The 13,341-nt window shown below is 38.6% G+C and overlaps 1 protein-coding gene across 1 annotated transcript in view; it reads left to right on the forward strand.

The window, feature by feature from the left end:
* UNC80 (unc-80 homolog, NALCN channel complex subunit) overlaps positions 1 to 13,341 on the forward strand; it is a 260,152-nt gene that overhangs the window by 43,875 nt on the left and 202,936 nt on the right. Inside the window, exons 7-8 of the mRNA XM_084998950.1 lie at positions 808 to 881; positions 4,568 to 4,707. Of these exons, the coding sequence (XP_084855076.1) occupies positions 808 to 881; positions 4,568 to 4,707 (214 nt within the window). The remainder of the gene's footprint in view (positions 1 to 807; positions 882 to 4,567; positions 4,708 to 13,341) is intronic.

Genomic DNA, 13,341 nt, shown 5'->3' on the forward strand with positions numbered 1-13,341 from the left:
CCCTTTGCTTCTCAAAATAACCCTCTGCTCTATGCCTGTAGACTTGAAATGTACCCAGCATCTGAAGGGAAATTATACTCAACCATGACAGCATGGCCAGAAGTAAAACAATGGCACGTGGGGACACTCCCCTGGTCTCTTGTTTTGTGATCGGGTAAATCACTTTGTCTCTCAGCTCCAGTTTTCTCCAGTTCAAGTGGGGCATGTCATCTCTACTTCTCATTATTACTGATCCTCTGGTAAAGATGGGACTGATTTGAATCTTACCTTAGGTGCAGCTTAACGTGGTCAATAAAGCACCTTAGGGGTAGCTTAATGTGGTCAGTAAAGGGTAGAGCTGGAACCTTCATGTAAAGGTAGGTGACCTTGGGCAAGTTAAATTGCCTGTTCCTCAGTGTCTTCATCTGTAAAATGGGTCTAGGAATATACTGTGAGGTATTATGAAGTTATTGTAAGTGTTAAATGAGTTGATAGATGTGAAATGCTTAGAACAGGACTTGACAGATATTAGGCATCAGGTGGATGTTACCTGTTATAATTCTTAGTATGACCAATTTTTTATCACCTTAACCTACTGAGTTGGACTGAATCGATGAAGAAATCTATACTGATAACCTAGAAATGCTAAGATTTTTTAATCAATTCTTTGATTTCTCTTATGATGTATGCCAGTAGATATCTTCTTTTAAGGTTTCAACCATCTATTAAGATGGGTGTTTGACTTGAAATGAACTTAGGAAATAAAATACTTCATATAACTTATATAATCTTATACAATTTGTGGTGACATTTTATCCATCTTTGCAGCTAAGAGAAGCTCTCCTATCAACAGTCAGAGTCAGACCTGTGAATCACCAAATCCAGACACAAGACACCGAGAGGTGAGTGTGTTATAATCATGAGAAGAAAGGTGGTCATTCTTTGGACATAGCGTTATACGAAGGTTAAGACATGACTAGTGCTTTATCTCAATGGCTAGCATGTAACACTCAATAAATGTTAGTTATCATTATTCACCCCACGTTAACCAAAATATCATCTCATTCTCAATTATTGAACCCCCTAATATTTGCTAGGCAACCCTAATATAGGTGCAATATTACTGTAACAGTGCAGAGGAAAGGAGGCTTAAGATATAGTCCTACCCCTTAAGTAAAGTTTAATGAGGAATCAAGACTAATCCTCATAAAACAAAAGATGCATAATAACACAATATAACTTAGTGTAAATTCATCAGAAAAGAAAGAAATGAAGGCCAGGGTAGTTCAAAGCCACATAGAAATGTATAGTGTCATGAATTTAATATGTTGTTAAATGACCTGCTTTTACTTCCAGTTCAATATGTGCAAAATCCAATTTGCTCTTTCCAGCCAAAATTGGATCCCCTCTTTTCAACTCATGCATTACTGCCAGGAGTATCATCATCCTTTTTACCCTCAAACTGGAAATTTTGGAATCCTAGTACCTCTTCTCTTTACAGAGTGAGTGCTAAGTATAGACACTGATTTAGAGGCTGTTATTTCATCTATTTTAAGATGTACATTTTTTCACTTTAACATATTTGGAATCTAGTGTATTTCATGATCTTTGGCCTCTTAAAATCTTCCCTGTCTGGCAGAAGCTGTGATATGATTGTTATTCTTGTGCAGCATAAATTTGGTCATTTTCAGCATCTAAGTTTGCTGAATCAGGGTCAGTGGCTTAGAAGAATATGTCAGAGGGGAATAGTGAAGTGCTCTATTAAGAAATTATCCTCTTAGAATTCCCGTTGTGATTCAGTGTGTTATGAGTCCGTCTTGTATCCATAGGGATGCAGGTTTGATCCCTGGCCTCACTCAGCAGGTTAAAGATCCAGAGTTTCTGTGATCGCTGTGTAGGCTGCAGCAGCAGCCCAGATCCCACATTGCTATGGCTGGGGTGTTGAGCTCTGATTCAACCCCTAGCCTGGGAACTTCCATATATATTGGGTACAGCCCTAAAAAGCAAAAAAATAAAAAGAAAGAAAAAACACGCTTGACACAGAGGAAGTTATTCTGTGGAAAAATATATATCAATAGTTCTGAGTTGAAATTTCAAAATGTGAAAAATTTTAGGAATACCTACACCAATTTACTTATATTTTCCTTTTTTCATTTGCATGGGATGAATATATAATCCAAAGTTCTGCATAAATAAGTTTAAGATAGACCTTTTAATATAAAATTAAAAGTCCTCACTGATAAGAAGTGTTCTAATTTAATTAATAAGATCTTTTCTTAATTGTATGTAAGATAATGGTGTATCAATAACTGAAGACATCTTAGATACAGTGAAATATGTAAATTTCATATTTCAGTCTCTTTAATCCTCTGATTTGATTTTTTGCTGAGTCATGTTGTTTTTTTTTTGTCATGTTGCTCAGATGTGCTCTTTATTCTCTGTGTCCACTGTTCCTTCTAAAAGTCCTCATAACTAGACTACAGCTGGAACCACCTGTTGGATTTTCTCCCTTTAGCCTCCCTCACTTAGCCTAAAAATCAATTAATAATGCCTGCCTGGGGAGTTCCCATTGCAGCTCAGCAGGTTAAGGACCCTGCATTGTCTGTGGTCTCTGTGAGGATGCGCCTCTATCCCCGGTGTTGCTTAGTGGGTTAAGGATCTAGTGCTGCTATGGCTGTGGCATAGGCCGGTAGCTGAAGCTCTGATCCGACCCCTGGCCTGGGAACTTCCATATGCTGCAGGTGAGGCTCTAAAAAGAAAAAAATGCTTGGAGTTCCCGTTGTGGCGCACTGGTTAACGAACCCGACTAGGAACCACAAGGTTATAGGTTTGATCCCTGGCCTCGCTCGGTGGGTTAAGGATCTGGCGTTGCCATGAGCCGTGGTGTAGGCCAGCGGTTATAGCTCCGATTCGACCCCTGGCCTGGGAACCTCCATGTGCTGAGGGAGCGGCCCTAGAAAAGACCAAAACAAAAACAAAAACAAAATGCCTGTCTAATCTTCCTAAGGCATCATTTATTTATTAACATGTCATTCTGCAGTGGTTCCCTGTATCCAAGGCACTGTCTTTTCATCACTTCCTCCTTAGGAACCCTTAGTGAATCCCATCAACCATCACCTCAAGACCAGACTCTTCCCCCTGGCTCTCTGTGCCTTCTACCACTTGGCATCCCCTTCTTAAGTGACCCTGATTACCCCTTCTGTTGGTTAAGCACTGTGCCCCATATGCAGTGCATGCAATTTCAGCCTTGGAGTCTTGGCTCAGAATCTTTCCTCTTCCTGGAACATTCTTTCCTCCCTGTTGCCTGTTTAAATTGTATCTTTCTTTTAGGACCAATATAGACCTTGACTCCCCATGAACTCTTTCTAATTACTCTAAACCTACACTGTCAGTAGGATAGCCACCAGGCCCGTTTGGCTATTGAGCACTTGTAATATGGTTAGTTTGAATTGATTGAGTAGCCTGGATTGGTGGTGTTAAGTATAAAGTGAACACTAGACTTCGAAAACTTTGTATGAAAAAATTATAAATATCTTATTCATAATATTTATACTGATGATATGTTGAAATGATAACTTGGGATTAAACAGAATATATTATTAAATTTAATTTTTACTATTTCTTTTCACTATTAACATATGTGTCTCCTATTTGTGGCTTGCATTATACTTCTATTTGATGTGCTACTGTAACCTGTATTTCCCTGTTTTAAAACTTAATTGTAAGCTCTTGATTTCAAGGTTTAGGTTCATCCAATATTTTTTGTAAATCTCCTAAACATCTAACATGAAGCATACATAGTATGTTTCATGCTAAAGAGTTCTTTGATCAAATTTGGAAGACTTACAGCATTAAATTTCTAGCTATGTCTGTCTTTCTATACACGGTGGTTGAACAGTGCTTTTTTATTTTACATATGAAAACAAATTATAAGGGCTAAAATGTTATGGGTTTTTATCCTTTAGCAAAGAATTTTATCTGTAATAGCAATGAAAAGATACTTCACATTACCTAGGCAGAGTTACATCTGTCAACTAAATGTAATTAAAATAAGCAGCTCTGTAAGAGATTGACTGAATTTGTATTTGCAAAGGTCATTGCATCCAATTGGAAAAAATGTATTACATCCCCCCTCTGATGAGTAATGGAAAAAACCTGAACTTTGTGCTTTCATTCTCATGTTTGGCTTTGATTTGATGAGCTCTTTCTAACCTGACCCTTATTTTCTGCCTCATGCTTCCGTTCCGTTCACTTCTATATTGGCGTATCTGTGATGAATTGTTCGTTTGAAGCTCTTCTCTAGTTACTGAGTACAGAGATGAAAAAGAATCAAGGGCAAAATGAAATAAAGGATGTGGAAGAACTTAGCCTAATGCTTAGAATGACACAGGGGCTCTCTAGAAACCTGTTTCCATTCCCTCTTAGATGCAGGCAAAATCCCTTTGTCTATGGCATTATATTTATGCTGCAAAAATTTTAATTTAAAAAACACCATGTGTAATATGATAGATAATTCTAGAAGATATGCCTGAAGGGAAAAACAACAACAACAGCAATAATACCATTCTTCTGTCTCCACCCGTAAAAGGGACTCCAGGTGGTCTGTGAAACATTCCAGTCAGATTCCATCTCACCCAAGGCCACCATTTCAGGCTGCCACCGAGGAAACTCCTTTGATGGAAGTCTGTCCTCCCAAACTTCCCAGGAAAGGGGACCGTCGCATTCCAGGTACATGATGGCAATGTTATGGACAAAAATGTATCTCTAGTTCCCCCAAATTAAATAAGCATTTCTAGCTGCTTCTGTAGCCTCTGTTCCTTTAAATGTGTAAATGCATGATATGTGTATACATAATCTTGGTCAGATGATAATTAGATTAGTAATTCCAGAAATGAGCTATGAATAGCTCTCATTTAAGCATACTTGGGTGGAAGTGGGAAGACAGGTCTGATTTAATGAGATGTCTGAATTGGATAATATCTTAAATAATTAAATGTGGGAACTCAAATGATGCTATCAAAAGATGATGTTGCAGGGATGCGAAAGGATCTTCTTTAATGTGTAAAAGTAGTTTATACCGGCAGAACCTTGGATTAAAACTGCGAACTTCTAAAGTACTTACAGGGAATTCAAAAGTCTGTTCTTGGCAGACATTCCAAGGCTGCCCCTGTTAGCTTGTGTACAGAGTGAATTTGCTTCCCAATGCCTTCCCTAGGGACGAACATAAATCCACTTCTTCCTTCTCCCCTATGAAATTATGAAGGCCTAGATCCTCGAAGTTTGCTTTGTTCCATATCCTTAAACTCCACCTAGAAAGGGTGAGTCCCTGAGACCATTTGAATATCCCTGTTCTCAATGAGGTTACTCTCTAGTAGGTAGTACTCTAAAGGAGGTATTTTTAAAATAGTTTTTTGAAGTATACTTTACATACCATACGATTCACTCATTTTAAGTGTACAATTTAAGGATTTTTAGCAAATTTAGACAACTATGCAACTATCAACAGAATTCAATGTCAGAACATTTCCATCACCCCCAAAACATCCTCTCTGTCCATTTCAGACATTCCCGTTCCCATGCCCTGATCCTATGTAGTTGCGGTTCTAGATACTTCAAATTGATGGAATCGTACCATCTGTGGTCTTTTGCAACTGACTTCTTTCATTTAGCATAGTGTTTTAGATCATAGCATGTACAAATAGCTCATTCCTTTTTATTGCTAAATACTATTTTATTGTATGGATGTATCACCTTTGATCTATCAGTTGATCAATGCACTGTTTTTACTTTTTTGTCTATTATGAATGAACATTCACATACAAGTTTTTGGATAGGCAAATGCTTTTTTAATTCTGCTGGACAAATACCTAGGAGTGGAGTTGATGGGCTGTATGGTAAATTTATGTTTAATTTTTTAAAGAACTATCAAGCTGTTTTGCAAAATGGCTGTCCCATTTTATATTCCCACCAGAAATGTATGAGGGTTCATTTTTCTCTATATCCTTAGCAGAGCTTGTTACTGTCTTGTTATTATAGCCAATGTAGTGGGTGTGATGTGGGATCTGATTGTGGTTTTAGTTTACTTTTCCTTAATGACTAATGATGTTAAGTATATTTTTAGCTTTATTAGCTATTTGAATATCTTCTTTGGTGAAATATCTATTCAAATCTTTTACACATGTTTTAACTGGGTTGTCTTCTTATTATTGAATTGTAAGGGGTTTTATGTATTCTGGGTACAAGTCCTTATACTACCCCCCACTCTAGAAAGAAAATTCGTAGATATTTCCTCTCAGTATTAACTTGCCTTTTCATTTGACAGTTTTGAAATGGCACCAGAACCAGGCCTCATGGGTGTAGTGTTTTGATTTTTGGGTTTTTTTTTTTTTAAAGATTGCTTAGAATTGTTGAAAGCATGAAGCCCAATGAATATAATTGCTTTTTTTAACCAAAACACTACTGTGTTGTGCTTTAAAAAAATATATGGAAATAATTTATCTTTTCATCTTTAGTTTGGACTTTAAAAGCAAGTGGCTCAGTTGAATGATCTTTTGTTGGCTGGGAATGTAAAATTTTGACAGCAGCTTTAGTTGTGTAAACAGGGGTTGTTTATATTTATCCACATGATTTACTGCACCAGGCCAAGTGCTGATGATGCATACTTAAAATTTTATCATGTTTTGGAGTTCCTGTCGTGGCGCAGTGGTTAACGAATCCGACTAGGAACCATGAGGTTGTGGGTTCGGTCCCTGGCATTGCTCAGTGGGTTAAGGATCCGGCGTTGCTGTGAGCTGTGGTGTGGGTCGCAGATGTGGCTCGGATCCCATGTTGCTGTGGCTCTGGTGTAGACCGGCAGCTACGGCTCCGATTCGACCCCTAGCCTGGGAACCTCCATATGCCGTGGGAGTGGCCCTGGAAAAGGCAAAAAGACAAAAAAATAAAAAATAAAAATAAAAAATTTTATCATGTTTCATGTGCCAGGAACCCAGTAAGGATAACCAATCCCATCTCCTGTCTCCTTGCTAATACAATAACCATGTTTGAACCACTTGGTACTTTCAACCAGGAGGAAGTTGGTACTCTCAGATGTGACACATTTCATCTTTAGATAACTCTATTCAGTGGCATGTCCTTTTGATATTTGACCAAATTTTACTTTTCTGTAACTTCTGTCTATGGTTCTTGTATTAGTTTTGTATTTCTGTGTAACAAATTACAACAAACTTACTGGATGAAAAACAATACACATTATTTCACAACTTCTGTCTGTTAGAATTCTAGGCACAATTTAGCTGAATTCTCTTCTTCAGGGTTTTACCAAACTGGAATCCAATGTCAGGATGGGCTATAGTGTCCTCACTGGCTTGACAAGGGAAAGATCCACTTACAAGCTTTTTTAGGGTGTTGGCAGAATTCATTCCTAAAGGGTGTAGGACTGAGGCCAGTTTCCTGGCTGACCCTTGTTTGGGGGCTGTGCTCAGTTCCTAGAGGCTGCTGACAGTTGATTGCTGTGTGGCCCTCTCCACAGGCTACCTCACAACATGGCAAAACCAGCTCTGGTTTTATTTCTTCAAAACCAGCAAGGGGGAGAAATCCTCTCTGATTCCAGTCCACTTTATAAAATAATCTAATTACAAAAGTGACATCCCATCACCTTTGCACTATTCTATAGTTTATAAGAAAGTCACATGCCCTGCCCATACTCAAAAGAAGAAGATTTATCAGGTGGGAAACAGGGGTGGCTTCCCTAAGTGTGTCCACCACAGTCCTTTTGAATGTGTATAAATTCTTTTCACATTAGTGTTTTCACTTATTCAAAAGTAGCCATCATGATGACCCCTCCACAAACCAAGGCTCCCATTTTATCTGGTGATAACAACTCTCTAATAAAGTTATCAAGGGTGTAATTTAATCATATTTGGGGGAAAGGAAGTTCCTTACAACACAAATTTTAAGATATTAACAGAACTAAAAATAAAAAAAAAAAAAAGCATTTCCATTGTGGCTCGGTGGTTAGCGAATCTGACTAGGAACCATGAGGTTGCACGTTCGATCCCTGGCCTTGCTCAGTGGGTTAAGGATCTGGCGTTGCCATGAGCTGTGGTGTAGGTTGCAGACACAGCTAGGATCCCACATTGGTATAGGCCGGTGGCTACAGCTCCGATTGGACCCCTAGCCTGGGAACCTCCATATGCCATTGGTGCAGCCCTAGAAAAGGACAAAAAAAAAGAAAGATATTAACAGTAAGAACTATCTGTTATTGGACATCTTCCCTGTGCAAAAAAACAAAAACAAAAACAAAAAAACAAACCAAAAAACAGTAGTAGGCTCTTTGCAATCACAGTTTTATCTAAATTTTCATGCATTCTTTCATTTCTATCTTTTAAGTGTATTTGAGACACTAGGGTTGTATCATTGTCAATGTTCTTATATTCAAAGGGTTCATTTCTAAAGAGAGAGATAAAAGAGTAAATGCATGAATAAAGAAAGCTGTTTTCAAGTTACTCTATGAAGATGAAGGCAAAGAAAAAGGGTGGGAGATGGGCTTTTTTTCAGAGACCCAAATGAGATGGAGACAGCCTCAGGAAGACATATCCAGGCAAAGGGAACAAGTCTAAAGTCTCCGAAATGAGTATAAGATCAGTGTGTTATGGGAACAGAAGGAAGGCCAGTGTAACCAGGGCCTAGTGATGAGCAGGAGGGTCACGTATAAGGAATCAAATCAGAGAGGTTATTAGGGGTCAGATTATTGAAGCATCAGGAGGCCATGGTAAGAAGTTTGAATTTTGTTCCAGGTGTGATGAAAAGTCATTAGCGTTGTTTGAGCAGCGGAGTGACATTAACTATGTTATACTTTTAAAAGATCACTCCAGATAGTTTACAAAAATAGACTGGGAAGGCAAAAATAGACACGGAGATACTTGCTGAGGTCCAGGTGAGAGAGGGTATGGCTTGGTTAGGATGGTGGTAGTAGGGCTGGAAATGCTGAGATGAGGTTGGAATTGGAATATATTTAAAGTAGAGCTGACATGACTGGGGTTTGGGGAGTGAGAAAAAGAAAAAAATTAAGGGAGTTCCCTTTGTGGCTCAGCAGTTAACGAACCCAACTAGGTTCCATAAGGATGCAGGTTTGATCCCCGGCCTCACTCAGTGGGTTAAGGATCCGGCGTTACTGTGAGTTGTAGAGTATGTTGCATACGTGGCTTGGATCCCATGTGGTGTGGCATAGGCTGACAGATGTAGCTCTGATTCAACCCCTAGCCTGGGAACCTTCATATGCTGCAGGTGTGGCCTTAAAAACAAACAAAAAGAACAAAATTAAGCCTAACTTAGATTTTGGACTTGAGCAACTCTGTCATTGTTAAATTTATAATACAAGGAAGGCTAAGAAAAATCATATATAAAAATATTCTGAATCTGCTTACTTCTACCTATCTGAATGTCCACCACCATTGTCCACTCATCACCTCCTGCCGGGAGTATTGCAACAGCCTGCTTATTAATCTCAGTCACTCTTGTCACCACCTGATATAGGACATAAAGAGTCATTAAAAAAATTAACCATGACATTCTTAATAGTTAACCTCTTTCAATGGCTTCCCACTGCTATCAAGATAAAAATCAAAGTCTTTAAAATACCCAAGGCTCCACATTATCTGCCTGCTATCTAGTTCTAACATTGTGTAATCACTAAATACCCCATCACTAAACTCCAGTGTTTTCTGAGTCCCTCACCTGCATCCTGCTTCCTCTTAGCTCTGAGATTTGGAGGATGTTATTCCATCTGCCCAGATGATTTTTCCATCTCTCTTTGCTTAACCAGCTCTTCATTCTTCAAGACTCAACTTAAATATCATTCCCTTACTTCCTCAAGAGGCTTTGGCAGATATTAAATACAGTCACAGAACCCCTTGTTTTTTCTTATGGTACAAATGGCAGTCATAATCTAAAGACTTGTGTAATGATTTGTCTGATAGCTGTCTCCTTCATTAGACTGTCCAATCCATGAGCAGAGGGACCACGTCTCTTCTATTCCTTACTCTATCTAATGCCTGGTGTGTGGCCTTAGTGAAGGGTACTGAATAAGCCAATGCGTTTAAGGAGTTTTCACAGCAGCCATGCAAAGGGGACATTGTTCTTCCTTTAAATGAAGAACTGAAGCATAGGGAGATGAACTGATTCACTCAAGGACACACAGCTAGGAAGCAGAGGAGCTAGATTTGAGCCCAATCTAGACACTGTCATGGTCCACACTCTTCACTACTCTCCCATGAGAAGACAGGTCCTTAGGAGGATCACAGTGGAGTTCCTATAGCAACCTACCATCTCCTTAATTATGTTTTTGTAGAAGCCTCTTTTCTTCTTGATCCCTCATCAAAAAAGGAAGCGTTGTGGTTGACATAATTAGCCGTTTTCAGGAACAATTGTATAGGATCACCTTCTCCTGACCTCTCCCAAGTGAAATTCAGCCCTTATTTGGTCTTTATCTAACTGAAATTTGTAGCCCTTTAGCCCTGGTGGCCACTCTGCCCTTCCAGACACTTCCTCCTTGATTTTTTTTCACGTTTTACGTTTTTTTTTCCCCTTACCTCTCGAACTGGATCTTTACAGACTTTTCTTTCGCTTCTCTCCTGTGGCCCTCCTCTTCCTGCTCATGTTCCCTCTCCTCTCACATTCTCCCTCTCACTGGTTTTATTCGCTGCCATAGTTTCAATCACTAGTTATAAGCCGCTGACTCTCAAACCTGAATATCCAATCTAGACAACTCTTCGATGCTCCAAACCCAGGTAATTAAGAGACTAATAGAAAGCTCTTCCTGTCCCTCCCAGGTACCTCAGACTCAGCCTGTCTAAAACCAAATGCATTCTCCTGTGTTCCCTAATTCATTAGATGGTACCACTATCAACCCAGACATCCCAGTCAAAAATGTGAGATTTCCTCCACCCCAAGTCCTTTACATCCTACTTTCTTAATATCACTCAAATCCTCTCCTCTCCAACCTCATAATCCCTGCCTTAGTTCAGACCCTCATCATTCTCTTCCTTTAATTTCTGCAAGAGATCGTGACTGGTATTGCCACATTCAGTGTTGCCTCTTTCTAGTCTGTTACCTATGTAATATTACAAAGGTGATTTTAAAAAATGCATATCTGATCATTCTATTCCCTTTCTAAAAAATTTTCACCCATAGTTTTTAGGATGCATTTCAGACTCTTTAGCCAACATAAATAAGTCTTCACAATCGTGCCCAAGCTTACCCTTTCCCACATCTCCCTTGCTACTTCTCTTTCATGCTTAATTTGGCACCAAAATCTGTATTAGCTAAAAATTGGTATACAACAAATGACTCAAATTTATCGGCAGCTTTAAAGGAAAGACATATATTATCTCACATAATTTCTGAGGACCAGCAGCAGTCATCTAAAGGCTTGAATGGGCTAGAGAGTCAGCTTTCACAGTCACTTATGTGGCTGTTGACCAAAGGGTTCAGTTTGTCAACATCTAGCCCTCTTCATGGGGCTCCTCATGAACCCGGCAGCTGGCTTCCCCAAATCAGATTATCCAAGAAAGAGAATGAGGCACCAAGATGGAAGCTTTATTGCGTACTTGTAGTATAACCTAATAGAAATAATTAGAAGCTTCAGTGTCTTTTTCTTTTTCTTATATGACCACACCTATGGCATTCAGAAGTTCCTGGGCCAGGGACCGGATCTAAGCCATAGCTGCAACCTAGATCCTTTAACCCACTGAGCCAGGCCAGGGATGAAACCTATACTTCTGCAGTGATCCAAGCCACTGCCATCTGGTTCTTAACCCAATGAGCCACAGCAGGAACTCTGCTTCAGTATCTTTTCTTTTTTTCATTTTCAAAAGTTTTATTGAAGTATAGTTTATTTGCAGTGTTGTGATAATTTCTGATGTACAATAGGTGATTCAGTTATATATGTACACACATCTATTCTCTTTCAGATTCTTTTCCCCCATAGATTATCACAGAATACCGGGTAGAGTTCTCCATGCTATACAGCAGGTCCCCATTGGCCATTCGTTACATATACCTCAGGGTGTATATGATAATCCCAAACTCTAGTCCATTGGTAACCATAAGTTTGTTTTCCAATCCATGAGTCTGTTTCTGCTCTACAAATAAGTTCATTTGTATACTTTTTTTACTATTTCATATATGTGATATCATATGATGTTTGTCTTTCACTGTCTAACTTCACTAGTATGATCATCTCTAGGTGCATCCCTGTTGCTGCCAATGGCATTATTTCATTCTTTTTTTTATGTCTGAGCAATATTCCATTATATATGTATCTTCCATGTCGTCTTTATCCATGCAGTGTCTTTTATAACCTAATCACTGTAGTGACACACCATCACTTCTGCCATAATACAATGTGAGAGGAGACTATGCAAGGGCGTGTGTACCAAGAGGCAGGGATCATTGGGGGCTATTTTAGATTACAACAAACCATAATCATGATAATGGTACGTCATTTTATATATGATAATTGTGAGGACTATATATCTACATTTCTTTGTCTTAATTAAGTATCTTCATATTCCTTCTTCACTAATTCTGTTCTACACAAATTCCAAAGAGTTTAAACGTAAGTGATTTCTTACCTCAAATACTATGCTTCTGCCTGGCTTTAGAAAATTGTGAAACTAATATTAGTGTGAAATATGGGCATCATAAAATACCCAGGAAATTATATTTCTTACATCATTTTCTCAATCATAGTAAGCACTTGAAATTTGCAAATATAAATAGCAAATCTTTTTTTCCTCTGATAAAATTCAGTGTTAATGGCTTTATTCTGATTTGCCTATAAAAACAAAGCTAACTGTGATGTCCAAGGTTTCCTCTTGTAGAAGGACTTTGTTTTTCCCCTTCTCTGATATTGCCACACTCAATCATCTCTGTACATATGCATTCACTGACACGTGTACACACACAGTCACCCATAGCCCACACACACCTACATGTGTGAATTAGATATGAATCAGTGATACTTTAGGAAAATGAATTATGTCTTCTCTCTGCCTAGCTGCAGTGGCTGGTTGCCATGGAAATGTTGCACAAGGTAGACCTTTTAGAAATTGCTAATGTTAATGTGTCTTCTTTGGAAGAGTTCATGTATTCATCAGAAATAAAGAGAACTTTAATAACAAAACACTGCAAATATCCTAGGAATAAGAGCTGTCTACCTATATCAAAGAAATCCAATTCAGCATCTCTTTTGCCCTGACCTTGGCTGAACCAAACATCACTCTTCCATGAACTCTGCAATCAGTGAACAGATAGTTGTTTTTTTAAAATTAATGTCAAATTTCATGTTTAATTACCATATGC

The sequence above is a fragment of the Sus scrofa genome, chromosome 15 (genome assembly GCF_054392235.1).
Source record: "Sus scrofa isolate SSC_HxYL_T2T_F1_AM1 chromosome 15, Sscrofa_HxYL_maternal_Yorkshire_Landrace_v2.0, whole genome shotgun sequence".
NCBI lineage: Eukaryota > Metazoa > Chordata > Mammalia > Artiodactyla > Suidae > Sus > Sus scrofa.